The 24,027-nt window shown below is 49.2% G+C and overlaps 7 protein-coding genes across 7 annotated transcripts; 3 read left to right on the forward strand and 4 right to left on the reverse strand.

Annotated features, from left to right (window-relative positions):
- FTJAE_2939 (transcription factor TFIIA-L) lies at positions 1-1,625 on the forward strand (the record flags this gene model as incomplete). The annotated part of the gene is made up of 2 exons (XM_037349183.1): positions 466-1,472; positions 1,541-1,625. Coding segments are annotated over 2 exons (1,092 nt in total), but the record flags the coding sequence as incomplete, so codon positions are not given.
- Positions 1,626-9,606: 7,981 nt separating this feature from the next.
- FTJAE_2940 (methyl transferase) lies at positions 9,607-10,753 on the forward strand (the record flags this gene model as incomplete). The annotated part of the gene is made up of 5 exons (XM_037349185.1): positions 9,607-9,677; positions 9,932-9,988; positions 10,034-10,183; positions 10,231-10,656; positions 10,714-10,753. The coding sequence occupies 5 exons, from the start codon at positions 9,607-9,609 to the stop codon at positions 10,751-10,753; spliced, it is 744 nt and encodes a 247-aa protein (XP_037209854.1).
- Positions 10,754-12,791: 2,038 nt separating this feature from the next.
- On the reverse strand, positions 12,792-13,502 carry FTJAE_2941 (f-type H+-transporting ATPase subunit G; the record flags this gene model as incomplete). The annotated part of the gene is made up of 3 exons (XM_037349186.1): positions 12,792-13,023; positions 13,080-13,164; positions 13,226-13,502. 3 exons carry the CDS (start codon positions 13,500-13,502, stop codon positions 12,792-12,794), a joined length of 594 nt encoding a protein of 197 aa, XP_037209855.1.
- Positions 13,503-14,099: 597 nt separating this feature from the next.
- FTJAE_2942 (xylitol dehydrogenase) lies at positions 14,100-15,285 on the reverse strand (the record flags this gene model as incomplete). Its single annotated transcript, XM_037349187.1, has 2 exons — positions 14,100-15,030; positions 15,089-15,285. The coding sequence occupies 2 exons, from the start codon at positions 15,283-15,285 to the stop codon at positions 14,100-14,102; spliced, it is 1,128 nt and encodes a 375-aa protein (XP_037209856.1).
- A 2,085-nt stretch (positions 15,286-17,370) lies between these two features.
- FTJAE_2943 (Fe S biogenesis) lies at positions 17,371-18,337 on the reverse strand (the record flags this gene model as incomplete). The annotated part of the gene is made up of 2 exons (XM_037349188.1): positions 17,371-17,493; positions 17,549-18,337. 2 exons carry the CDS (start codon positions 18,335-18,337, stop codon positions 17,371-17,373), a joined length of 912 nt encoding a protein of 303 aa, XP_037209857.1.
- Positions 18,338-18,881: 544 nt separating this feature from the next.
- Positions 18,882-19,639, forward strand: FTJAE_2944 (zinc finger (HIT type) family; the record flags this gene model as incomplete). The annotated part of the gene is made up of 2 exons (XM_037349189.1): positions 18,882-19,054; positions 19,111-19,639. The coding sequence occupies 2 exons, from the start codon at positions 18,882-18,884 to the stop codon at positions 19,637-19,639; spliced, it is 702 nt and encodes a 233-aa protein (XP_037209858.1).
- A 194-nt stretch (positions 19,640-19,833) lies between these two features.
- Positions 19,834-21,132, reverse strand: FTJAE_2945 (uncharacterized protein; the record flags this gene model as incomplete). The annotated part of the gene is made up of 1 exon (XM_037349190.1): positions 19,834-21,132. The coding sequence occupies one exon, from the start codon at positions 21,130-21,132 to the stop codon at positions 19,834-19,836; it is 1,299 nt and encodes a 432-aa protein (XP_037209859.1).
- Positions 21,133-24,027: the final 2,895 nt, after the last annotated feature.

A 24,027-nucleotide genomic window follows, 5' to 3' on the forward strand; every position in this document is an offset into this window, starting at 1 on the left:
GGTTACGGGGAGGGCGAGGGGGCGATACAGCACTATTTGGGTCTTTTAAGCCCATAGCCCCTGCTGCGACTGCCACTTACCTTGTGACTCCTTCCGCCGATACCCGCTGCTTTTTGATTGGCTCGCTCGAACTGTGTCTCCTCCATCATCTCATACCCACTTTGTACACGCCAAATCATCCTATCACCACCACAACACGCCTGTCGTACACTTGCACTGCCTCGCCCCTTGCCCACCCACCAATTTGGCTGCCCGTTCTCTCCCGTTTTCCTTATCAAATCCAAACTTACTTTGCACATCTTGTCTCTAACTGAGCCTGTTCTTTCACTGCTTCACCAGTGAGCTGCGACATGCGGCTTAAGCACACAGGCCGTTGATAGGCCCGTGCCATGATTCACCCGAATCTGGTTCTTTTGTTTGATGGATATTTGATGTAGAAAACGGCTAACATGGCTTCAAAACCAGGGATGGCAGCAAAAGCTCACTCAGCTTCATGTCGCCCAGTTCCCTTGGGACCCCAAGCCTGATCCCCCTGCACAAGCTCCGCCGGCTACCGTTCCACCAGCTCAGACTCATGCTCAAGCTCAATTCTCGCCTCAGCTAAGCAACCCAACTGGTCTTTCTTTACCGGGAATGGCCCAACCCCAGGTGCAGAATGGTATCAAGCCCGAAGGTACCAATGTCAAGACCGAGCCTCACGTACCTATCAAGCAAGAACCCGGCTTACAGGGTAATACGATGGCCTACCAACAGTACAATAACAACACCAACATCAACTTGAATGACAACAATGTAGCTGCCAATCGTGCCGCTCAGCAATTGCAGGCTCAGTATGGACAGCGAGCCGCCAGCTCTATCAACGCCCTTCACCAGCAACAAGGCCACTCTCAGCAGAACCAGCAACAACAGCAACAACAGCAACAACCGGCTCTACCGCAGCCACATCAGCAGCAACAGCCCGGCCTGACCCAGCAACAACACCACCAGCAGCAGATATATCGTCAGCAAATGGCCGCCGCAACTGCCCAACAGCAACCGCAACACCCGGCCAACGGTCAGCCCCACATTCAAAACGGTCAGACTGATGGCGCTGGCGATCTGGAAGAATTTGATGGTGTACTCATGCAACGAGCTGCTGATGGCAATTTGCATGAGCTCGGGCGAGTTGAGATCGACCGTATGCTGCATGAGCAAATCCTTGCCAAGGCCAAGAGCATGGAGGGCGGCGGTCTGATGCTTCCTTTGAAAGAGGCAACTCGAACTTCTTCGGTCTCGACATCACGGAAGGTCAAGGGCAAGCAACCTGCCGCATATGACGGAGGTGATGACGACGACGAAGATGATGAAGATGCCATCAACTCTGACCTCGATGACCCAGAAGAGGACCGAGACGACGATGATGTTGATGACGAGGGGCTTGGCAATATCATGCTGTGCATGTACGACAAGGTTCAGCGGGTCAAGAACAAGTGGTACGTTCCAACGTAAACTCGAGCATGAGTTTGAGTAATTTTGTTTCGCTTATTAACCGCAACTACAGGAAGTGCACTCTCAAGGATGGAGTTCTGACAGTCAACGGCAAGGAATATGTGTTTCACAAGGCTACTGGTGAATATGAGTGGTGATTTCAGACCGACTCGCTTGGAAAGCGACGGGGTTTTGGACCTTTCGACCAGATCGGTGGCGTGGTGTCGGGACACAACATCAAAACAAAGCCAACGAGGGACAAAGCTATTCGGTTGATTGCAACAGCAAGGATTTATGAAGACGGTCGTGGGTCATGTGTACATGCGGTGAGGAAAACTCGAGGTTGCAGATGCCACAGCGCGGCCAACAAGTTGCGACCGTATCAGATTATCTTATGGCAGCTTCTGTTTACTATTGGGGCCATTGATCCCTGCTTCCAAATTAATAAGCTAAGTGATATAGCAATAATAACATGGGTAGCTTATTGAATTCGTGGTGTGTGCACTTATCGAAAGCAGTTTGATGGCTTGTCCTCAACCAGACCCGGAGCAATTGAAGCTCAATGAGTCAATATAATCATCAGATGACATACAAGATGTCAGTATGATAAGCTTGGCAAGAGAACGGCAGCACAAGCGTCCGCCGTAATCAGTTCAAAAAAACGGGTATTTTGAACCGGGCGAAGTAAGAGGTTGAGGTGGAAGGATTCATGTATGTTGGTAGTCAACCTCACCACTTCCAAAACAAGCCATGTTTTGCTTAGACGTACATAGAGCGAGCATTGTGCAAAACACCCATGCGAAGTGGGTCACGCCTAACCTATGTAGAGCTAGGCTTATGCTGTTGGTCCGTAGCGGTGGGATTGCACTAAGAAGGGCGGGTGGGCAGTGAGGGTGAAAGGTAAGCTAAGCAATGGAAGTAAGGTGAGGAGAGGGCGGGCTCAGTCTAGGGTCGGCCCCGGGGCTGGGACCACAGACAATCTGCAGCTATGAGCCGGCGTGTCGTGGCTTTCGATGGGCGTTGAGGGGGTGCTAGGCTGTTGGTTCGGGCCGTCCAATAGGGTTGTATGTTGAACCTTAGTGGGACATCTTTCGTCTGTTTCGGCGTCTTCTTGCGTCGGTGTTGAACGAAGGATCGTCTGGTCGGTGCAGACGAGTCTTAGCTCAATAGCATTATGATATAGGCTCACAGGCAAGGGGCTCATTGTTCTGTGTAGTCCTTGGGGGTTGTTCTGGCGGCATGATTAGACCCTTGAGTGTAGAGGGATGCTAATGTGCCTATTGGTGACACTGAAACTCATGTGTAGATCGATTGCCATTTACATACGGACTATGGGATCCGTATTTTCCTCCTCAAGAATGCTTATATATATGGGTGATCAGATTAGGACGTCATAGTATATGTTGGACTTGACTACTTACGTACAGTAGTAGAGTAGCAAAGATGACTTCAGTCAAAATGAACGGAGTAGGCATCACAACTCCAACCAATTTCACGGACCCCACAGTCTGACCCGACAGTTTGGAACTGGTCGGGTCTTTACACCAAAACGGCATAGGCGACAGGGATTGCTGGGGGCCTCAATTACCGGGGTGTAAATTAGGTACATGTGCGGTACCGTCATAGCGGAGTTGGGAGTCTCAGCCCAGCCCGAGTGACAAACTCGCTTCTTGTATTACACTTGTCTCGCATGAATGAACATGGCAATCGAATTTCGGCATCATCAAGCTTTTCGCTTCCTTCAAATGGTGGCCAGTAATGACTTACCAAAAATGCTGACACTGCGACCTAACAGTTCAATCATAACCAGAAATTAGCGGCGTTATCGTGGGTGGTCAACCATGTGCAAGGTAAACGAAACTGCTGATGAACCCTGCTAGAGAGCTGCAGCCCCAGCCATTCCATATTGCGAGATTGGTACTTACCAGATTCTAGGACACCCTTAGGAGACGTGAAATCCAACTTGGTTTTCTGTTTATGCCGAGATACAGATGTCGTGTACCTGTAGGAGGTGAGTTAGTATGTTTGTATCGACGATCCCGAAAGAACAATGTGAAATATACATCGTTGCCAGTAACTGTTCTTCGGCCGGCAATTGGCTTTTGCCATCCCATTGCACTGGTCATACGTGGGCTAATGTATAGGTACTGTACGTATAGAGGGATCCGACAGGATGGTACAGCCTAGTCTACAGTGGGTTCGTTCGATGGAGGTGTGTCGGTTAAGTTTCGTCTCGTATCAAACTCTCTCGTTGACAGGGTCTGGCACTACCAACGGGTTGACCAAACACACAGATACCTTCAGAGAGATCTCCACTCGTTCGTCCACTTCCCTGGGCCTTTCCGGCTACTGAAGCGGTGAGGAGCGGGAGGTTTGAAATACGTAGCCCGTTTGCGTTGACGACTTCGACCGGGTAAAGTACCCAAAGTCGACCGGTCGTAACTCCCAGACTCCCAGTTGATTTATTTGCTGTTTTGGGTTGAGTCTAAAGCTGAGTAGTAACATTACCGCGCGAATCGCGCCAGTAGATATGGCACGTGTATAGGAATATCTGGGGGCTGGCACCATAGATCATGGTGCGCTGTCTCCATTGAAGTGATTAGTGCAAGCTTTGCAGTAGTCATCCTGATGATGCCTGATCAGGAGCCATACTGATATGCAGCCAACTATAGGACACGAGTGGTTCATACTATGGAATTGCCTCGGCTAAGATGCAGTCTATCAGTGAGCTGATGAGCTGAAAGTGGATTCCTCATAATCAACAGGGTGGTTACAAGACGACGGCGGTGATTCTTGACTATATCTTGGAGAGTTCAGAACCAAGTACAAACTCCATCTCATGTTGCTATCCCATGCTCTGAAGCCTGTTGTAGCATGTCGTCTAGCAACGAAATGATTATGAACAAATACGGTGCAATAGACTTAAAAACCCACTACTGCTCCGTCGATCTGGCTTTTGTTACGGGCTCTGTGGGATCTGGATCGAAGGTACTGGTATTTCGGACCCAATCCTTTGGTAATTTGGGTTAGTGCGGAGGTGAGCAAGGTTCAGGGATATGTAACTCAACAACCCTCATCTTGCTCCCTTGGACCTTGCATGATGGAGTACATGCATCACGAGAAGACCGTAGTTATCTCTGATTGGTGCTACACGAAGAAACATTGGGAGTCAGTCTGCCAGTCGGGAACAAACCTGATCAGAAATTAGTCGATTTCGGGGAACGCATTCATCAATTGGCCGAAGCTACCTACTTGCATTGACGGTCGAGGAACCGTCTTTGATAAGATGTCCAGAATAGTTGCATCCCGGATGTGGCTGCCCCACACAAAGAATGCACTGCCGGTTCTCCCATAAGACATTGAGAGATGTGTGCTTCCTGGAGAAGCTGTTTTCTAAGAATCTTATAAAAAGACAAGAAGACAGAGCCTAGCTGTAAGTGAAGTTTGTCCGCTTGAGTTCGCGTAGTTAAGCACTAGAACCGATGAAATATGGTGACAAAGAAAGTTGCTTCCTTGGCAAGGTCGTGCATGGCATATGTCGCGCTTCAACTGATCACATGGTATGAACATGATAAGCGCAAACTTTTTTTCCGTATAATAACACTCTTTCGGAATATTGATCATATGTTGGTTATTCAAACCTGCCAATGCCTAGATTAAGTAGTTGAACTGGAGACCTTCATGTCTGCTTCACAACAATCCATATGTTGCCAAGAAGAGATAACGACAAAAATTCTACATCCGTGGTCGAGGCTTGAGGAACTGATATGGTCATCAAAATGCTGGGTCAGCTAAGGCTTTCACGATTTCCTGGGCTGGATGGAGAAGGGCTGGTCCTTCGTGCTGCTTGCTCGGCGCGATGGACGAGTATTAGATCCATCTTGGTATATATGCCCTTCAGCCCAGTGCAGCTAATATGTTGGGGATGACGAGACTGGTCTGAGGCATCCTGGAAATACGTCTATGGGGAGACAGCAATCGAATTGAGCATACAAGCTTAGACATGAGTTCGTATGTACATATGGCGACGAGCCATCCATTTGCGAGAGACACTGGATCAGATGGTGAGTATCAGATTGGTGGGGAGGATAGCTAATTGGATCATCGGTATCCGCCGAAGTAAATGGCACGCATTCTTATACCCGATCAGGAGCTTCATCGAAGCAAGCAATTCATCGGTGAGAAGCGAGCAACAAGATGATGGAGAAAGGAGACCGAAACGGGACGAAACGAAAACCGCGGGGGGCCTGGAGCCAAACAGCACCTGAGCTCAGCGCCAATGATCCAAAAGCGAGCCTTGGACCGCAGGGGTTCTGTGCACTAGTTTCCGTAGCATCTCCCTAGCGTAAGCCACACCCCCCTGACAGTTTTGGTGCATTTCAGTGGTACGGTGCTTGATTGAGGGCTTGAGCCTCGACAGCCCGTCCGTGATGGCGTAAGGAGAAGCGGGCGGGCACTAGGGAACTCGCCCACGACCTCGGGTTGGCGTGCGTGTTTGGCTCTGACAAGGTTGTCGTCAAAGAGAAGAGGATTGTGACACGTTTTTCTTTTTCTGTAATACATACATCTGAATGATAGGCTCCATTGATATAAGCAGTTAGCATCATCACCTGATGACTGGCGCACCACCTTTGACGACGGAGAGCTTCTTTCCTCCCTCTCGGGCGTGGTTCGACTCACAAACAGCCTGTATACAATTCAACTGAGACTGGTTCATCCCACTGCTCTCGGGAGACCTAGGTAGTATCTCGTTTTTAGCACATCCTCTCTGTAGTGTCCAAGTCGACACGGCGTTTCGCAGTTAATCTCAAATGAATTCCTTTGCTGAATCAGAGGCATGGCCCAATAAGATGTTAGTCCGGACAATGCCCGGGGAAAAAGTCATGGGCCAATAATCTTACATCCAATGTTGGTAAACGATGAGCCAGCTGTCTCGATTCAAATCCAACATGAATGAAGCCGGGGATGTTTCTTGCAAAAATGAAATGGCCTGATTGAGATCGTTGCAGAGAAAATTACGAGTATCTCACCATATACATTTAGCGCCTGATAGAAAATGTCTCGAGCCAGCATCAAAATCTGGAATCATCACATCGATTACCACAACTGAGTCAGGTCTGACATTTCTGTCTTCACCAAGTCCCCTCATTTAGTTCCATGTTCCCTGTTGGCTCGATGCTAAAGTGATTAGAGACAAGACCGTCGTCGGCTAGGGACATTGGTATCCTCCCCGAAACACAACCAACAGCGGGACGAACCCCTCATCCTCCACAGTGACAGCGATCAGTGGCTGATCCGGGGCGCGGTTAGAGGGAGGGACGGAACCAACACGAACAAGAAAAGAAAAGAACCTTACCGGCACCCGTCATCCATCGTCCGTCGTCCATCGCCCATCGCCCGAGGCCAATGGGCGGTTGCGACTTCGGCGCCGTCAACCGCTGATGACAGCCATATCATTACATTCAACGGCATCAATCAGTAGGGAAAGCCATCATGGCTGGATGTTTCGCACGTTGAGATCCAGCACTCCTCTCCCAGCTATTCCAAGGATGACCAAACGGCCATCGGTGCAACCTAAATCACATAACGCAAGACTGGAAAGAGAAAGGACCCCAAGTATGGATGTGATATTGTGTGTTGCAGAATAACAAGACCTCCTTGGGAGACCATTTCAGCCATGGAAACCAACGTCACAGGCCGTTTGGGGGAGGCCAGCAAAGGAGACGCGATACATAGGTAGGTAGTTATGCTATGACAATTTTAACGGGCTGGATACGCGATGAGGGAGTTCGCTGCAGGTGCTGCAGAAGGTTCAGGACCACAGGCTGTCTGTCAGAGACAGCAAGTGAGCGCATGTATGGATGTAGGTACAGGATGGACGGGTAGGTAAGGCAGGTTAAGTTCCTTGCATAATAAAACATAACAATGGAGTGGTTCTCACACGAATCCATCCACTAGCCCCGCTAGGTACTATGCGTAGCGTAGCCCAGCGACATCGAGGTTGGTTGCCCCTCTGAATGAGCTGTGTGTGGGTTCCTTTGTGATTGATTATGATAAGGTACCTTACGGAACGGTACCTTCTTTGTCCCTACCTACCATTTGGCGGCACCCTTGGCGCAGGCTTTTGGATATCCTCTTGTTGACCACTTTCTGCTACTTGTTAGTGAGATTGGGGATCGGTATATGAATGGCAAGTTTACGATTCTGATCTATTTTCAGCCCAACCCATCTTAGTCCCGGGCTTGTTAAAAGTTGTAATATTAGTGCCGCCGGCTTCAGTGGCATAGCTTTGATAAGTAGGTACCTAGCAACTAATCTGAAGTGGGCTGTCTGAGGTGTTCTCATAGCCATCAGAAAGTCTTCAGGGATGGTAACACAAGGCTTCGACCGCTTTTCGAGGCGCATGATAATAATAATAATCACAATACAAATAACGAGCAGGACTCGACCAACAGCCGTCATCTCAACAGGGGGTGTAATGCAAAAATGAAGAGGGGCGAACCCTCGAGGGGCACACACCCACAGGTTCAAGGTCCAAGGTCCCACGTCCACCTAAGCTGCTGGGTTAGTAGGTAGGACCCATTGGATCCATCCATGCCCGTCTCTGTCTCTGTCTGCGTCTGCGTCTGCGTCTGCGTCTGTCTCTGTCTCTGTACCCGTACCCGTACCTGTACCTCTAACGCTGTGCCTAGGGCTGCCTTGCCTCGCCTTGCCCTGTTAGCCTGTCTTGCCTTAAGCTACTAACCCAAGGACAATTGTGCTGTAAGTTAGCTAGGTACCTTAGCTGTATCCATGTCCCACGCTCCAGCTCCACACTCTTGCTGGCGACAATAAGTATCAACAACCTTCCACCTCATCTTTTCCGGCTTCTTTCTTGCCCATGACCTTTTTAATGCCCTTTACATTTATTTACCTCCAGCTTCAAGCCTCCGTTATCTCCATTAGCTACTCGGTGATCATCTGGGCTCAAACTTTTCGGTCCACAAGTCTCAAAAAGAGGATCACGAGAGAACAAAAACCCCTCCTACAATCTTCAAACTCAACGCAGTTGACCCCTTCATCTTCCAACTGCCTCCCATCTCCTTCTTTCTTGAGCCAACTTGGCCGTATTCTCGATACAGAAACAGAAATTGGAATGCGTTCCGGAGGTCTTCTGTCCAGTTGCATCTTATATATACCCAACCTACGCCCAGCACAACATCTTCAAGTCCTGACACCGACGTTTCACCTTGGGTGAATTTGCGATTCGCGTAAATTTATCTTCTCAACCTCTTATTCGACACTCCATAACGTTCTTGGCGGTTTCCTAGACGGCTTCTGGTCTCTCTAATACACGTGCTTCGGCCTCTGAACTCGTTCATATTCGGTAAGTTCATACTATAAACCACCTGTGCGAGTTCATCCTGAGGCTTCTCAGACATCCTATCCTCTCTTCTCTTTTCAAGCCTTCTGCTCCCCTAGGACTCTCAGTCAACTCAAATATGGGCTTAAACGCCATTGGATGAAGCTTTCTCTGCTTTGATCCACAGGAGCTGCTATAAACACAACTACAACGTTGTGTCTTCCTAACCTTTATCGCCATTGAGAATCTTTGGAAGGTGTTAGTGTGTATGCCTAGGCGATCCTCAAGTTTGGTTGAAACAACCCATTGAGTCCCAAGGTGCCCGAGCCTGTTGGGCTTGTCCTGACAACTCAAATATCGCATTCCCCTTGGAAATATTAGGTTCTCATCATGTCGGACCCGCATTGCTTCTCACGTTCATTCCTCCGTCAATATTCGCTTTATTTTTTTTCTTTATACTTCACCTGGTGGATCTTGTCTTCTTCACTTTCGTGCGTCTGCTAACTCTCGCAGCGATATTCTCCACTAGAACTAGAAACTTGGCTCATTCTGGATTCAAAAACGCAACACGAATTATCTGTGTCATCTCCCACCGACAAATCACGTCTTGCTACAGCCTCTCGCCTCGTGGCCCTCGTGTAAGGCCCTGCGCTTCATTGGGACATTGCAGCTTCGACGGTGTTCATCGATGGTTGTAATGCCTCCTCAAAACAGGTATGCTGAAGAATTCTTGGTGGAGCAGCCAATCTTACATGTGCAATGCAGCGTGAGCGAGTCGGAAGGGCGATACCTTCAAGATGGATTCTGGCAACATGGCCGGTTTTATGGTTCTTGGAAACCTGGCAAATACTTATTTCCGATTGACTCAGTAAGTCGTCTGCAGATGACAATATCGTACGCCACCTGACAGGCATTAGGAAGAGTTGAATCGTTTGGATATATTTCATAAAGTTTTCCTTCTGGCACGAGACAATAAGCCATTTCTAGCCCCCATCAGACGCACCTCGCCCAGAATCATGGATATTGGTACGGGCACAGGTATTTGGGCAATCAATGTGGCCGAAGAGTATGAATGCCTGTGCCATTGATCTCGTTTATGACCACATTACTGACCTAGAGAAGATGTCTCTCAGATGCCCAGATTATGGCAGTGGACCTGAATCAGATTCAACCAGCATTGTAGGCCACGCTCACTCTTTGTAGGCCATCAGCTAATGTAACTAGGATTCCTCCTGGCTTTATGCCAAAGCAGTATGACATTGAAGAGCCGTCTTGGGGGCCTCTGCTGGCGGACTGCGATTTGATTCATATGCGAATGTTACTTGGCAGTATTCAGACGGACTTGTGGCCTCAAGTCTACCACAATGCCTTTGAGTATGTTCGGAACGATATCTCTGAACATTGCGCTGATACTTCACTAGGCACTTGGCTCCAGGCATCGGCTTCCTGGAGCACATTGAGGTTGACTGGATACCACGATGTGACGATGATGAACGCCCTGCAAATTCCGCATTCGTGAAGTGGGCAGAGCTTTTTCTCGATGGTATGGATCGATTCAACCGCAGGGTCAGAGTCACGCCGCAAGAACATCGGCAAATGCTCGAAGCTACAGGTTTCACAGACATCAGGCAGGAGGTGATCAAGGCTTATGTTTGCCCCTGGTCTGCTGATCGAAACGAACGTGAAATCGCCCGATGGTTCAATATCGGGCTGTCTCATAGTCTGGAGGCCATGAGTTTAAAACCCCTGATCGAGAAACTCGGATTTGAGGCCGAGGAAGTTCGTGAGCTATGTGAGAGAGCGAAGCGCGAAACATGTGTCTTGCGCTACCACACTTATTGTAACATGTGAGTCTACAAACACATCTTGCCATCGCACTTGATGGTCTGCTAACGCTTTCGCAGTCATGTCTGGACGGCTAGGAAGCCCGGACCTCAACAGTAATGCCAAATTCTCAATCAAGCGGGGGGTATTCATCGCACAACGCAAGGAAAACGAACAGCCTTGGCAATACTGATACGCATTATTCGAAGCACATTACGCTGAGGAGCGTGGTGAAGCCATCAGTCCGTCGATTTGGGGAATGACATGGTTTCAAATCCACATCGGCCTGGTGAACTGGGAGGGTTTCAAGCGCTGGCGCCAGCGCTTTTGCGCACAACTGCATCCTGACGATCCATAAATGGTACCACGATTTTCCAATGCTGCAGTACTTCTCGCTTCCCATATCCGGGGGTCCCTTGAATTTGAAGAGATGCCTTACCTCAATGGCAGCATTGTACCGACGGTCACCAACAGGCAAGGATTCTCAATTGTATCACCAACAGCGGGCGGGGCCTTGATCACATCAACCAGTCCACCATCCTGAACAAGGCTGTCGATCTTCTCAAATTATCTGACCGCTAGATACTGGTCACCTGGCCACAATCATCTGCCAAGGGCCATATTATCTGCGCTCGCTTTGACTGGCAAGGGTTCTGCTACCTGTTGCGACAGAAGCGCTGGCAGGAACAACGCCGTTTTCGCCAAGGGCCAATATCGGACTCCGTAATATCCTAGGTCCGCGCGTGTCGGGACGGGCCTTCAACATCGGCCAGGGTCCGGACCATACGGAATATTCAACCGCATCTCCCTGCGTTCCGTGTACGTATTCCATATGTTATTTTCGCGCGCGGCTGTCCTCCCACGTCTGTTCTTGTGGTGCGCCATTCTGTCGTTTATTAGACGCCTGGCTGACTTCTTCTGTGTGGACGAGGTAACATCGAAGAAAGAGTTTATACACTCCAAATCTGTCCCTATTTCCAGAAGCAGAAGGTGGTGGACAAGCCCGTGGTCCATCAAGCTATGACCAAGAGATTGATACAGCAGATGAGGATTGAGCACATCCTTCGCAAGACTTGCCCCAGTGAGCTAGGGTTACTCAGTTAACGTATCGTGGGATATCAGCTCGCTCCGGAGGCTGAGGAAATTTACATTTGCGGGTATCATCTGGCAAAACGATCTGGGAGCTTTACAGAGCTCACTTTTATTAACCCAAAATCTCATAAAGAAATTTGAATACGTTAAAGTGCATCGTGCCACACATTTGCCATTCCATAGATGTTTACCCTACATACATACATTTATGCATATAAAGTACGTTTAATGGACTTGACAGTTGTGAGACTGTATGTCGTGGAATTGAGGAAGGCTGCGAAATCAGTTTGCTCGTGCGATTCCAGCGTCCTTTGGCACAGAAAACAGGGTACGTACTGAAAGACATCTTTAGTCTCCAACGGAAGTATCAGTACCTATAGATCAAGAAGACCGTAAACGAACTCAACTGTGGTCATACCGACCCATTTCTCGACTTACACTCTAATCCTAGGACTCACCAAATGAGTCATTACTCTTAGTTATGAAACTAAGCAACAGGCTTATCTAGGGACAATTCCACAAATCAACTTACTGTCTTGAAGATGAAAATAGAAGTCTCCGGGCAAAGCAATAGCAATAGCTCGTCCCAGAAGGTCCTGATCGTACCTTAGGTAACTTGAGCCACCTCGATTAGACCACACTGCAGCAGGTCGTCTATGGTATTTGTTAAATAGTGTTAGGTGACTAGGCTAATGATATGTTATATAAGTAACTAGGACGACTGCAATCAAGGACAATGCGATCTATCACAGGAAGGCTCATACAGTTATTAAATATCATTGTTGAAAGCTGTCCACGAAGGGGACAGCCCGCCAAAGGCTGGTTGATGTACAGTTCTACAAAAGAAAAGTGCTCAGAGGACAAACATCACAGGTCCGGTGAGACCGGTATTCCCAGGTCTCCCAGTTTTCAACTCCCCCCCAAACAGACGGTCTCCAACCAGCCCTTTTCAGGCGTCCTCGGCAGGGGAGAACCAAGTCTAAAGCCCAACCATCCTTATTTGTTATCACATCGCCCGGCACTCATCAATCTTTACAACTTCTGCTCCTTACTACAAGAGACACATTTAGTGGTGGGAAGAGGCCTCGCCACGGTAGCCAACAAGCTTAAATCGTCCAATAATCTCACCAACGGTGAAAAAGCCGAGGACCTCAGCTGCAATAACACCGCCAGCGGCGAGCTGAGCAGGGCCGATATTCCGTACCTGCTGGATGGCGTTCTGAGAGGACTGGATGATGGTACGGTTCTGGATGGATTTGATGATGCTCTGGTATGTGTTTTGGAAGGTGGCCAGGTTGCTGTGAGATGTAAATTAGTCGATGCTCCGCCATAAGTAAGGCTGGTGTGAACTCACGGAGGGCTCATCTTCTGGTTATGAAAGACGAACTTGCCGAGCTCGAGGGCGACCTTGGAATAGTAAACGACGAAGGGGACTTGTCCTGTATTACAATGTCAGCATTCAAAGGCCGCCGGTTGTTATTTTTGTAATGATCCACGAACGCTCAATGAAGCCAATGACCTTGCCCGTTCGTCCGCCAACCTTGCCCAGAGTGCTGGCAACGCCCTTGGCGTAACCAGCAATAGCAGGACCAGCAGCGGTTGTGACACGCGACAGGCCTTCCTGAGCCCTTGAGGCAGCCAGCTTAGCATTCTCGGTGGCTTTGGAAGCAGCCTGCTTTGCGTTCTCGGTGGCCTTCTGGGTGGCGGTGCTCTCGAAACGTCGGGCGGCGACGCGGAGAGCGGGCGAACGGAGCATGGGACGAGCGAGAGAAGACATGGTGACGGCTGAGGCAGTAAAAGAGTGCGAGGTGCCTCGTAGATTCGAAATCGGAGCTCCGTGGAGTAAAAAGACCGGCGGCGGGTGGTCAATTGATGGAGTCGAAGCTGGGTCTTGATCTTGAGTGAGGTCGTCTGAGGGAGAAAAAAAGCTCGGAAGAACTCGCTGGATGGTGGTTGTAGCCGACGGCTTGAGCCGCTAGACCGTTTTCGGACTTGCTAGCCGCGCTGCCGCTGGATGGCCAAGAACACCAGTGAATTGTTTTTAGTTATACACATTTTCGCTAGGTACTATATCTTCCCAAATGAACTGCTTTGAGGACAACAGTCAAAGTCGTTGATTTCCTTATCTTGAATTCAAGCATACGGATGGCCCATTCTACATATTCACATCCAGCATCTGTTGTATTCGACTCCACAAGCATTCATACTCGCAATTCACATCACCAGTTCATCGCCCAAAGTTCTTCACCAAATTTCATATTCTCATGTCTATATCCCAAATAGAGGCTATCTGTACGGTCTTCTAACGGACCAGCGCCTAGAAAGCAAAAACATACGCCAAGCACCAAGTTTATATTGATTATTACTCCCTTTTTCAATCCAAGCTCTGGATCATGACCTTGATGGCCCCGCTATTGGCATCTGCCGACGTCTCAAACGCCTTGATGGCATCCTCAAGCTTGAACTTGTGAGTGACGAGCTTTGAGAGGTCAACTACGTTGTTCTCAACCAAGCGGATAGCTCTGGGCCAGGTGTTGCAATAACGGTACTGTAGCTGAATGTCGACTTCTCGTACACTTGCGCGCATGAAGGGGATGTTGATCTCGTTCTTTCCGACGCCAATGATAAACACCTTGCCACCAAACTTAACTGACCAGACGGCAGCGGCAATGCTACTTTCGACACCGGTGCACTCCAGAGCAATACTGGGCTCGATACCTCCAAAGGTCTTAACAATTGCTTTGGCGGAATCTTCAGCTGACTGTCGCTCGACCTTGTGTGTAATCACGCGAGGGCAGAGCTCTTTAGCAAATGCCAACCGGCTCTCTGAAATGTCCGTGATGACGATAGGAGAAGCACCTGCGGCAGCACAGCACTGAAGGGTGATCAGCCCGATAGGTCCAGCACCGCAAATCAGGACGGGGTCTCCCAGGGCGACCTGGGCTCTCTGCATGCCAGCAAGGGCAACACTGAGGGGCTCGAGGAGAGCGCCGTTCTCAAAAGACATATTTCCAATCTTATGACACCAGACAGCCGGGTGGTTGATATATCGGCGCAACATGCCAGGAACAGGTGGTGTTGACAGGAACAGGACGCTCTCACAACCATTGTATCGGCCAGTAAGGCAGGGCTCGCAGGTACCGCAGGGGATATTTGGCTCGACAGCGACCCTGTCGCCAACCTTGAGATGGCTGACAGACGGGTGCACGGCGATAACCTCGCCGGCCGACTCATGGCCCAGGATGTGGTCGCCCTCTACAATCATAGGACCGATGCAACCAGCATGCCAGAAGTGAACATCGGAGCTATACCCTGGTCAGCGATTGCTCTAGGTGAGACGACGGGGTCAGAACATCAACTTACCCGCAGATACCAGTGCTACGGATAGCAACACTGACCTCGCCGTGCTTCAAGTCGGAGCCGGACTTGACGGCTTCAGCAGAGGGTTCAGCGGCCGTTACCCAGAGATCATGGTTGGGGTTGGTGTAAACGCCAATGTTAGGCTTGAGAGTCGTCTTGACGTCTGCAACCCCATTTCCTTCGACTGCTGAAGGGCTCATGGTGGGCGATGTGTGTGTTTTACTTTGTGCGACTGGAGTCTGATATCGGTGCTGTGAGACGGTTGAGTTCAAGAAAGGCTTAAAGAAGACACAAGTCGAGGTAACGAACCCGTCCAGACCGAGGCGCAAAGGGTCTATTTAAATCATACCCGTTCCTCCCACGGAGAAAAATTTGGGGTCATGCGCACTGCTATCGCCCGGTATATGTTTGGTTGCCTGGTACCAAGGCAAAACTGATTCCCCACGTTGAAACAATAACGCAGGGCCTCGAGATCCGGACACGCCAACAGCTCTCGCACGTCGCCCACTATGAGGGGATTGTGGGGTTTGCGTATCACCCACTGCATATTGACTCCCGCGCCAATCACAGAAACAGGATCCGACAATCCCAAGACGCCATCCCACTGCAACGGGCTTCTAGTGCAGAGTGGCTTCTCTTCAGCTAAGTTCAATTCGCGGTTGAATTCATTCTCCAGCTTTTTGCCGGTCGCTTTACAAGCTTCTTCTGGATAGATATCCGGTCCATGTCTTATCGGTTACTGTGCTTGATTGTATGTACTTGGAGTCCAGAGCAGAGGAGCGAGATACCTACATGGTCATCCTTAAGGGTTCCCGGTACATTATTGCAGGGCTTTCTTTCGCTATTAGTTAGGTGCTGCATTATGATAATGATGCCGGCGGCTCTCCGGCCCTCCATGTCCATCCACAGCCGGAACGCAGAATCTCGTCGACATCGACTTGTGACATTCTCCCGGCGGAGCCAAGGGTATTTAGGGCGGCTCTTGACTGGCACGGCTAATCCAGCAGTTGGAGCTGTCGGCGGGTCCAAAATCAATATCCAATTCTCGTAGTTTATTATCTGACCCAACGTTACTCTTTTAAATAGTGTTACGCCGAAAATAAACCCTGCCTGAGAGCTTCCAGATCGCGTCAACCGGGCCAATTGCAGTGTCCTCAAGCATTTCGCGACGCTTTTTCTTCGGATCCATACCATCTAGCGTGTGCTTCTCAGAGACCCAAGACCCAAAGTCTTGGTGGACCAGGTAGTCAATGTTTGTGGGGGATGGTCTATCGCTGCTGGGGTCCCCGACAGCTCTTTGCGGATCTTTTTTGGACAATTCAAAGTCATAAGAACATCTGAAATCTCGTAAAGTCAGCTGCCAACTTCTCAAACCAGTCGTTCCTGGAAGGCTGCTGTCAATTGATGTCCAGGCACTGTTGACCGTACAAAGACAAGCAAAGAGGTAGCGAGCTCAACGCGCCGGCATCTGCATTCACATCCGCGTATAAGACTCGTTCACGGCAATTTCAACACCGGCCAATACCCCACACGACTTACAGATGATATTCCTTTAGAACATCCCGGTGCTCTTATAGACTCGTCGAAACGTCACACTACGTACTTCGTATGTCAAAGCCAGATACTCACTGTCCAATTCAGGCACGGCACCCCTGTTCGCTTGTCAACCGCGAGTCTCCCGATAAACAAAAGGTGGCCGTCTTGTGGTATATGGATCGTATACAAAACAACCCAACCAGTCAGTGTTAGTCAAAGCGCACGAACGCAGTACGGCCTCCAAATATTGCTGGCACGGCGAAGGTGTCATATCTCTGGCAGCAATGTTCCCAAAGCGTCAGCTTTAGGCTGATCTCCGATATCTGTTTCCACCAACCCTTTTGCTTCAAACAACGAAACGTCAACTAAACCGATCTTTTCTGGAAATTCTGTCGTTCATCTCGAGAGCTCCTGCAGTAATGGGCATAGCACGGTAGCAGCGGCATTCTCGTGATGCAACTATCCCTGGCTTGTTCAATGGGGTTATATGCTCTATTTTCAGTTGGGATTAGCCCTCAGCTAGATCCGATACTGCACAGCAACTCCGCTCTCAAAAATAGGCCACAGGGCCGATATACCGTGCATGCGCATTTCCAATCACAAGAAGTCTTGATCGAACATCGAATCGTGATCAGAGGCATTCCCACAGCGCTTTACAACGGTGAGATAGGCGAGGGGATAGGTTCCGTGGGTATCATCAAATTGCCACCAATATCATACATATAAGGATAATCCTTGTTTTGGCCATTCTATGCTGCCGAACTGACAGTGCCCTTTTGCTGTCTGAGCTTTTCTTCAAACTTTTCGAACTCTTGCAAAGCAATTTCCTCCTCTTGATCCATTACTTGCTTAACACCTTTGACCTCCTCAATCTATAGGTTACGTTAGCCTCAGACAGCACGGTGTAAGTCATAACGGGGAACTTACATAATGCATCAACATGCCCTCAATTCCATTCTTGAGGGTGACAGTGCTAGAATCGCACGTACGACAAGCACCTCGTAACCGGAGATGCACATAACCCTCATCATCGAAACCTCGAAAATCAATGTCGCCGCCATCCTCCTGGATAGCTGGTCGAATTCGTGTCTCAAGAAGCTCTTTGATCATACCAACAACCTCACTGTCATCTTCGTTGTATGCAAGGCTATCCTCCTCCTCGGCCGCGTCGCCATCCCTGCGTTCGGAGACAGTGACTATCTTCTCCCCTGCAGTGATGGCTTCTGTGATGAGGGCAAAAATCTCCGGTCGAATGTGTGCCCAATTGGCATCTGCAGCCTTCGTAACAGTAATGAAATCGGCGCCGTAGAATACTGACGTAACTCCATCGATGTTCATGAGCTTGGCAGCGAGTGGAGACGGATATGGCGGAGAAATGGTTGCCCGAGGGTTGAGATACTCAATGAAAGGCGTAGAGAGTTCCTCGGGCACAACTCGATGATTCGGTAGAAACTTGAGGGCATCTGGGTTCGGGGTGTTCTCGGTCTGGATGAAGATGGTTCGGATCCCGCTACCAACACCGGCGAGGCTTGGTATGGCTATTGGAATATTGCGCTGTCGCTGTGCAAGGGGTCGTGTAGAATGAGAACCGACAAGAAGTTGTGATCGGACGGTGCTGACTGAACGAGTACATCGCTCAATTCCTCGGCAAGATGACTTTGCGACGGGCCGAGTGACAGCGGCCAATGTCCGTGACATGGCTCTTGAAGTTGCCATGACGTAGGCTCCGAAAATAGATGTATCAAAGACAGGATACTACCGGTTCGATTTTAATAAGAGGACAAGGTTCAAGAAAACTGGCTTTTTTGGTTGAGAAACAAATTGAAAAGGAAGACAGGCTAGTTTCGGCGTTGACGGGTATGTATGTTATGCTATAGCAACTTTTCGCCGTCCCCAACTTGGTATTTTCGTTAAAACTCACTCACCGAGCTGTGATAGGTCCGAGCATTAGTAATGCGTGAGCTGCCTATGATGCAAGGGCAAATTCAAAGTCCCGATGGAAGTGCACGGACCAGTATTCTACGTCTAATTTTTTTGTTTTCTTTCTTCTTCTTTTTGCTTGCAATTGCTGGGGTTCAAAATGTCAGCGGCAGTGACGCGGGGCGATAGACCCCTTGGAACTGAAACTTTTTGTACCTTTTCTCCCTTTCGTACACCTTACAGTACCTTTACCTTACTTTGGGCTCCATCACATTAGTTTCCTTTCACCTTAATTAAGGTACCTTTCCATAAAACTGTAGTACTTGACCGAAGAATCACAATGTCAGAGCCTCAGGGAATAGATGAGCTACCAGCCCAACATCCAGAAGATACTGCTACGACAACTGAAGGAAAAGATGGCAATAACGCGACAACAAAACCTGATCCTTCACCATGTGGTATATGTGGAGTGAATCCCCCAAAATACAAGTGTCCAAGGTGTCGCCTTCCATAGTAAGATTCACATCTCAGTTAGTAGTACCCTAGTCAGTGGCTGACCATTATCAAAGCTGTTCCGTTGCTTGCAACAAGATCCATCGCGAAAATCACCCTCCTGATCCCGAGCCAGCAACAATACCAGCAGCGCCTCAGTCGGCACTCTCCAGGTCGCAAGCAACACCACTGCCTCAGCCCCCCGACCCCTCGAATCCCTTTCAGGCCCTCGAAAGCTCAGAGAAGCTTCGTCTTCTCTTTCGCAAATATCCAGGCCTTCCCGACCAGCTCCGCAGAATAGATGCTGCCACGCTTCCACCTCCTGAGGCCAAGCCTGCCATCCCCGCCTCCCTCCTCAAGGGCCTGCCACCAAAGCAAGAAGCTTGGAACCATGACATTGGTATTCAGAACGGAAAAGAGGCTTTGCGCAAGGCTCGTCGCGCGGACGGTGAGCAGGGTGACGCTATACGCGAGTATTCAGAACTTATCCTTCACTTGATGAACGCCGAGAGTGCACAGACGGACGTCGATAATATCATTCGGCAGAAAATGGCACAAGAAGATACAAAACTCATCGAGCGCTTGATGGCGCAAGAAAAGCGCTAGGCTTCCGCCTTAGTTCGAATCATATCTCACATAACACTGAAGATGCTTTTTTGAATGCGGACGTCGTATATTAATATTTTCCTTCATGTTTGGTATGGGTCGGTATGTTACAATAATCATTGGTGAGTTATCTTCGCTCTTCCATATGTCATCCACCCGTCAAATTACCCTAGTCATTCGCATTCTTTCCCTCACTAATGCATGAATCGCCTCAAGAACCCAGATTTGGGTGACTTTGGAGAAACAGATGGCTGTGAGCTCGTCTTGGTAAAATTGTACCCTTGGTCCTCGGCGTTGGGCTTCTGCTGGCTCAAACTAGCCTTTCGATGTTTGAGGCCTCCCCACTTCGAATCTTGTCGAACCTTGACTGGTTGGTCACTCTGAGACCAGTCCACCCGGTGTATCTCAGCCGCGTGCTGAGGGTTGGGGATGTTCACAAAGCTACCTCTCCTCGAACAAGAAGTGGCTGCACTAGTCTCAGACCCTCGACGGTTTGGCGAAGTGTTGATACCAAACTCTTGCTTAAAAGGGGTTGCTGGGCCAGACTCGCGTACAAACGGGGATGATGCATCGGAGAAGCCTGACGAGCTTGCGGATCCACGTCTCGCTGATGACGTGACGTTCCCTTGAAAGCCTCCGACACCCGTACATATTGATTCTCGTCGGGCTTGAGGATGAGGCTGCATGTTACCCGTGCTCATTCTTCGTGATAACTCAGATCCATTGGCATTCCAAAGCATGGAATTACGGGCAGTTTGTCTCTTGCGTTGGGCTGACACTTTATCCAGCTCAGTGCCTCCCATCCTCGCAACGTTGCTGGCGCTAGTTGGCCTTCCGCTGCAGAGACTCTGTGCTCTTCTATACTGCCTATTGTATTCTTGCAGTGATATGGTGCCATTACTCATGGGGTGGGGGCCGGGAGCAGGTCTCATTCCTTTGGGTGAAGCTTTCTGAGTGAGGGGCTCGACTGTTGTGGTGCGAGCAAACTGTTGCGCTGCCACCTGAGGAACATGCTTGTAACGAGCAGGCTTCTGAACATCCTCCTCTGTCTGCTTCTGCGATTCATCAGTGTAGTTCGAGCCTCTGAAGCGGAACGCGTCAAAAAAGCTGCCACGACGTGGCGGCTTTGCGGACAAAGGTGAATTAGTTTTATCATCAGTCTTCTCTTTCCTGAAGACTCTCGATGAAACGGGGGTGGGAATCGATAGCGACGCATGTTTTGGCTGAATAGTCCGTGGAGACAGAGCACCCATACTTGTTGCAGATAATGGGGTCCGGAGTGAGTCCTCTGTGTGGACTGGACGACAAGGCTGGCCTTCTTGCTCGACTGAAATATCGTTCAATTTCGCGCTCAATTCGCTGGGGTTCAATGGCTGGATCTGCAAGGCTTTTGGTCGATGCCTGGGCTTCCCAGGAGCTACTGTCGTGGGCGAAAACCGATGGCTTGGCTCCTCCATTGAAATGCCCGTCGTGTACAGCATTGTTGTAGTCATGCTGGGCAAGCTTGATGATGAGCTTGGAGATATGGGATGGGATCCTAGGGGGTTGAATGCCACTATGACGGCTGCAGGGTTGCTGGCCACTGGCAGGTTGCTATATCGACAAACAAGTCTGCGTTTTACGATTCTTTGACTAGGTATGTAGGAAAACTTGTAATAGTCTTTGAGCGTACTTGACGGATATTGGGGATCTCGGCGAGATAAATGTCTCTGACTACAACTAAATGTAAACGTCGTCATGGCTACAAGTTCTTGGCAAAGCATGACAGGCCTGGCCCACTCTGGAAAACTATGAAGCCGTCCGCGATGAGTGGGCATCTATCAACCAGAAGCGCCATCGTGTCGTAACTGGCTCGCGACTCGACAGCGGGCTGGGTGGACTGATCCAGCCAGAGCTTAATTTGGTCCCATTGTTATGATCAACTAATGTCGCCTGCGTTCCTGATCGCCGAAAGGGGACAACTTCTCCAATGTAGTATTCCGCAAAAACCCTATTTCTCGGTTATGGCTGCTTTTAGAAATAGCACACACAAACAGGACGTTTGATAGATTTTTGGAGTATCCAGCTACACGGGTTGGTCCAACGTCATTTAGTATTTTTGGTAAGACATTAGCAGTTGTTGGGTCTCTTGACAGAGCCAATGTCATAAACAGTGGACGTCACCGAAGACTAGATCTTTCAATTCTCGAGGGACTTGTCACGACGGCATACCTTGGGTCTCGAAGTGGCCGAAAATGCTCTCTACACATTGTTTGCAGCTGGGGAATGATGTTGACGTGGATGGAATTCCAGTCGGAGGGGCCAGAACTGCAAGGACACTGAGTCAAACCAACAGAGATTGAGTGCCACTCCTCCAAGACAATGGCCAGTCAAAGGTCGAGTCCGAAGGATCAGACATGTCAGAGTTTCTTCATCCGAAGATGCAGATGCGACATTGATTTATTCCTATGATACCTACCTACCTGCCAGCCTACCTATGTAGATCGCCGTATGCATGATTTGTGCCTGAACAGACCCCATCATCTGGGAGGACTGGGACCTCACTTGGATTCCTCAACTTGGCAGACGGCGGCGCTACACTTTGTGGGTACGATCCATTGACAGAACTCGTAGGACGGCTCGTGCGTTTTCCGAGTTCAGAGCTCCCGCTTTTGGGCGCAGGAATGTGCCAAGCCGGCTATGACTTATAGTGACTAGAACCAGACACGGGACATTGTTCTCGGAGTATTTGCAAGAGCGCAAAGCGTGTTTGAAACTTGAAGGGTCTTCCACCATACTTGCAGGTAGCGTAACCTTTCTGTCGGGTTTCGCCGTTGCCGAGTTATTGTTGATGGGAATAGCGTGAAACTTGATGTATAATATTGATTGGCCTCGTCTCTCATAGCCTTCCGCCGAGATAGTCGGCTCTCTAGGCTCTGTATAGCAAATTTGACTCGAAACTGTTATATCTTGCGGTCGTTACTTTCCCCTTGTTGGTGGAGCAAGATCCTCTCCGTACTCATGCTCACTTCTCTGTACTTGGCTGTTTCAGTAAGTGAAGTCTAGATAGGTAGGTATGTTGACAATCCGCGTCACTTCGGGGACTATTTAAAAAATGACGTACTCCTGTATCAGCCAGCCAAGTTAGTTGGCCAGATGATAATACCAGGCAGATTGCTAAAAGCCGAGTCTCTTTTAGTTACGAACCACCAAAGTTTATTCGTTGGTGTGCTATCTCATGAATCGTGCCCCCAATGCCAGAGAGCCAATCTGCTAGGTGTTAGTTTGAACATCTTCAGGTCCCATAATTACGATACGCATACGGATAAGCGTTAACAACAACCGACATCTTCAGATACATCAGTTATTATGCTATCTGGAAGGTGCCTGTTGAGGAACCGAACTGATCTGCCTTGCTTTCCATTCTGTCTCAACAACAGAAGAAGTGTCTTGAGAATTGTGAGTAATAAGCAGTCGAGTCGTGGGCGGCAGCTGGGCGTCGGCGATATATCCTCTTACAAATTCTGTACTTTATTGCCATAGGCTTTCAGATCTCGGTCGTCTGTTTGAGTTTTGAACTTACTTGAAGAATAGAGCACGATACCAGGCTTCTGGTTGTGTCAAAGTGTCGACTGGTGAGAGCCTTGGAGTTGTGCTTACTCTACTACCAAACGTCTCTCTAGGAGCAAACACTGAAGCTGGAGGATTCAGAAAAATAACAATCTTCCTCGTATGACTCTATCATCTTAGTGGATTTAAGCTCATAGAGCATGAACAGTTCATGCATCAATTTAAGAAGGAATCTGTTGAAGAATATGGAAGACAGTGAAACTGACAAATGGCGAGAGCCGAATGGATCAGGTGTTTCCACGGGCTCGTGTCATAACGCCCATTGCCTTGGGTTATAGTATGTTGTATGCCATCCATGAGGCCGCTCTGTAAAGAGCTGGAATCTTGTGGTGCCCAATGTAAGTTACTAATTCGAGTACATTGATGTAACTCGGTAGGTGAGGGTTGGGGATGAGCGAGTGAGGTCTACGCAATCACTATTGGATGTCCTGGATATGAAGACCATATGTAAGGCAGAATCAACATGATGGGTGCAATGTGCCTGAATCCACTATCAGCACTGCTCCTTCGTAACTAGACAAAGTGGTTGTCAACCAGAAACCGGTATAACTGAACGTGAGTCTTATGGTTAAGGTACCTAGATAGGTAGGTAGGTACTATTTAGAATGATCAAGTGCCAGGTACTTATGTCCCTGTTAGCTATTTGTGCACTGGCCAATGGGCAGCAAAACGCCAACACAGAACGCGGGATTGGATCCTGGGAGATGTGCAATTAGAGTGCGTGAAAAGCAAGAAGCCCCAAAGGCCAGTCAGTCTTGGTTGATTGGGTTCAAGGTCCT

Source organism: Fusarium tjaetaba (assembly GCF_013396195.1).
Source record: "Fusarium tjaetaba strain NRRL 66243 chromosome Unknown NRRL66243_c0000060, whole genome shotgun sequence".
NCBI lineage: Eukaryota > Fungi > Ascomycota > Sordariomycetes > Hypocreales > Nectriaceae > Fusarium > Fusarium tjaetaba.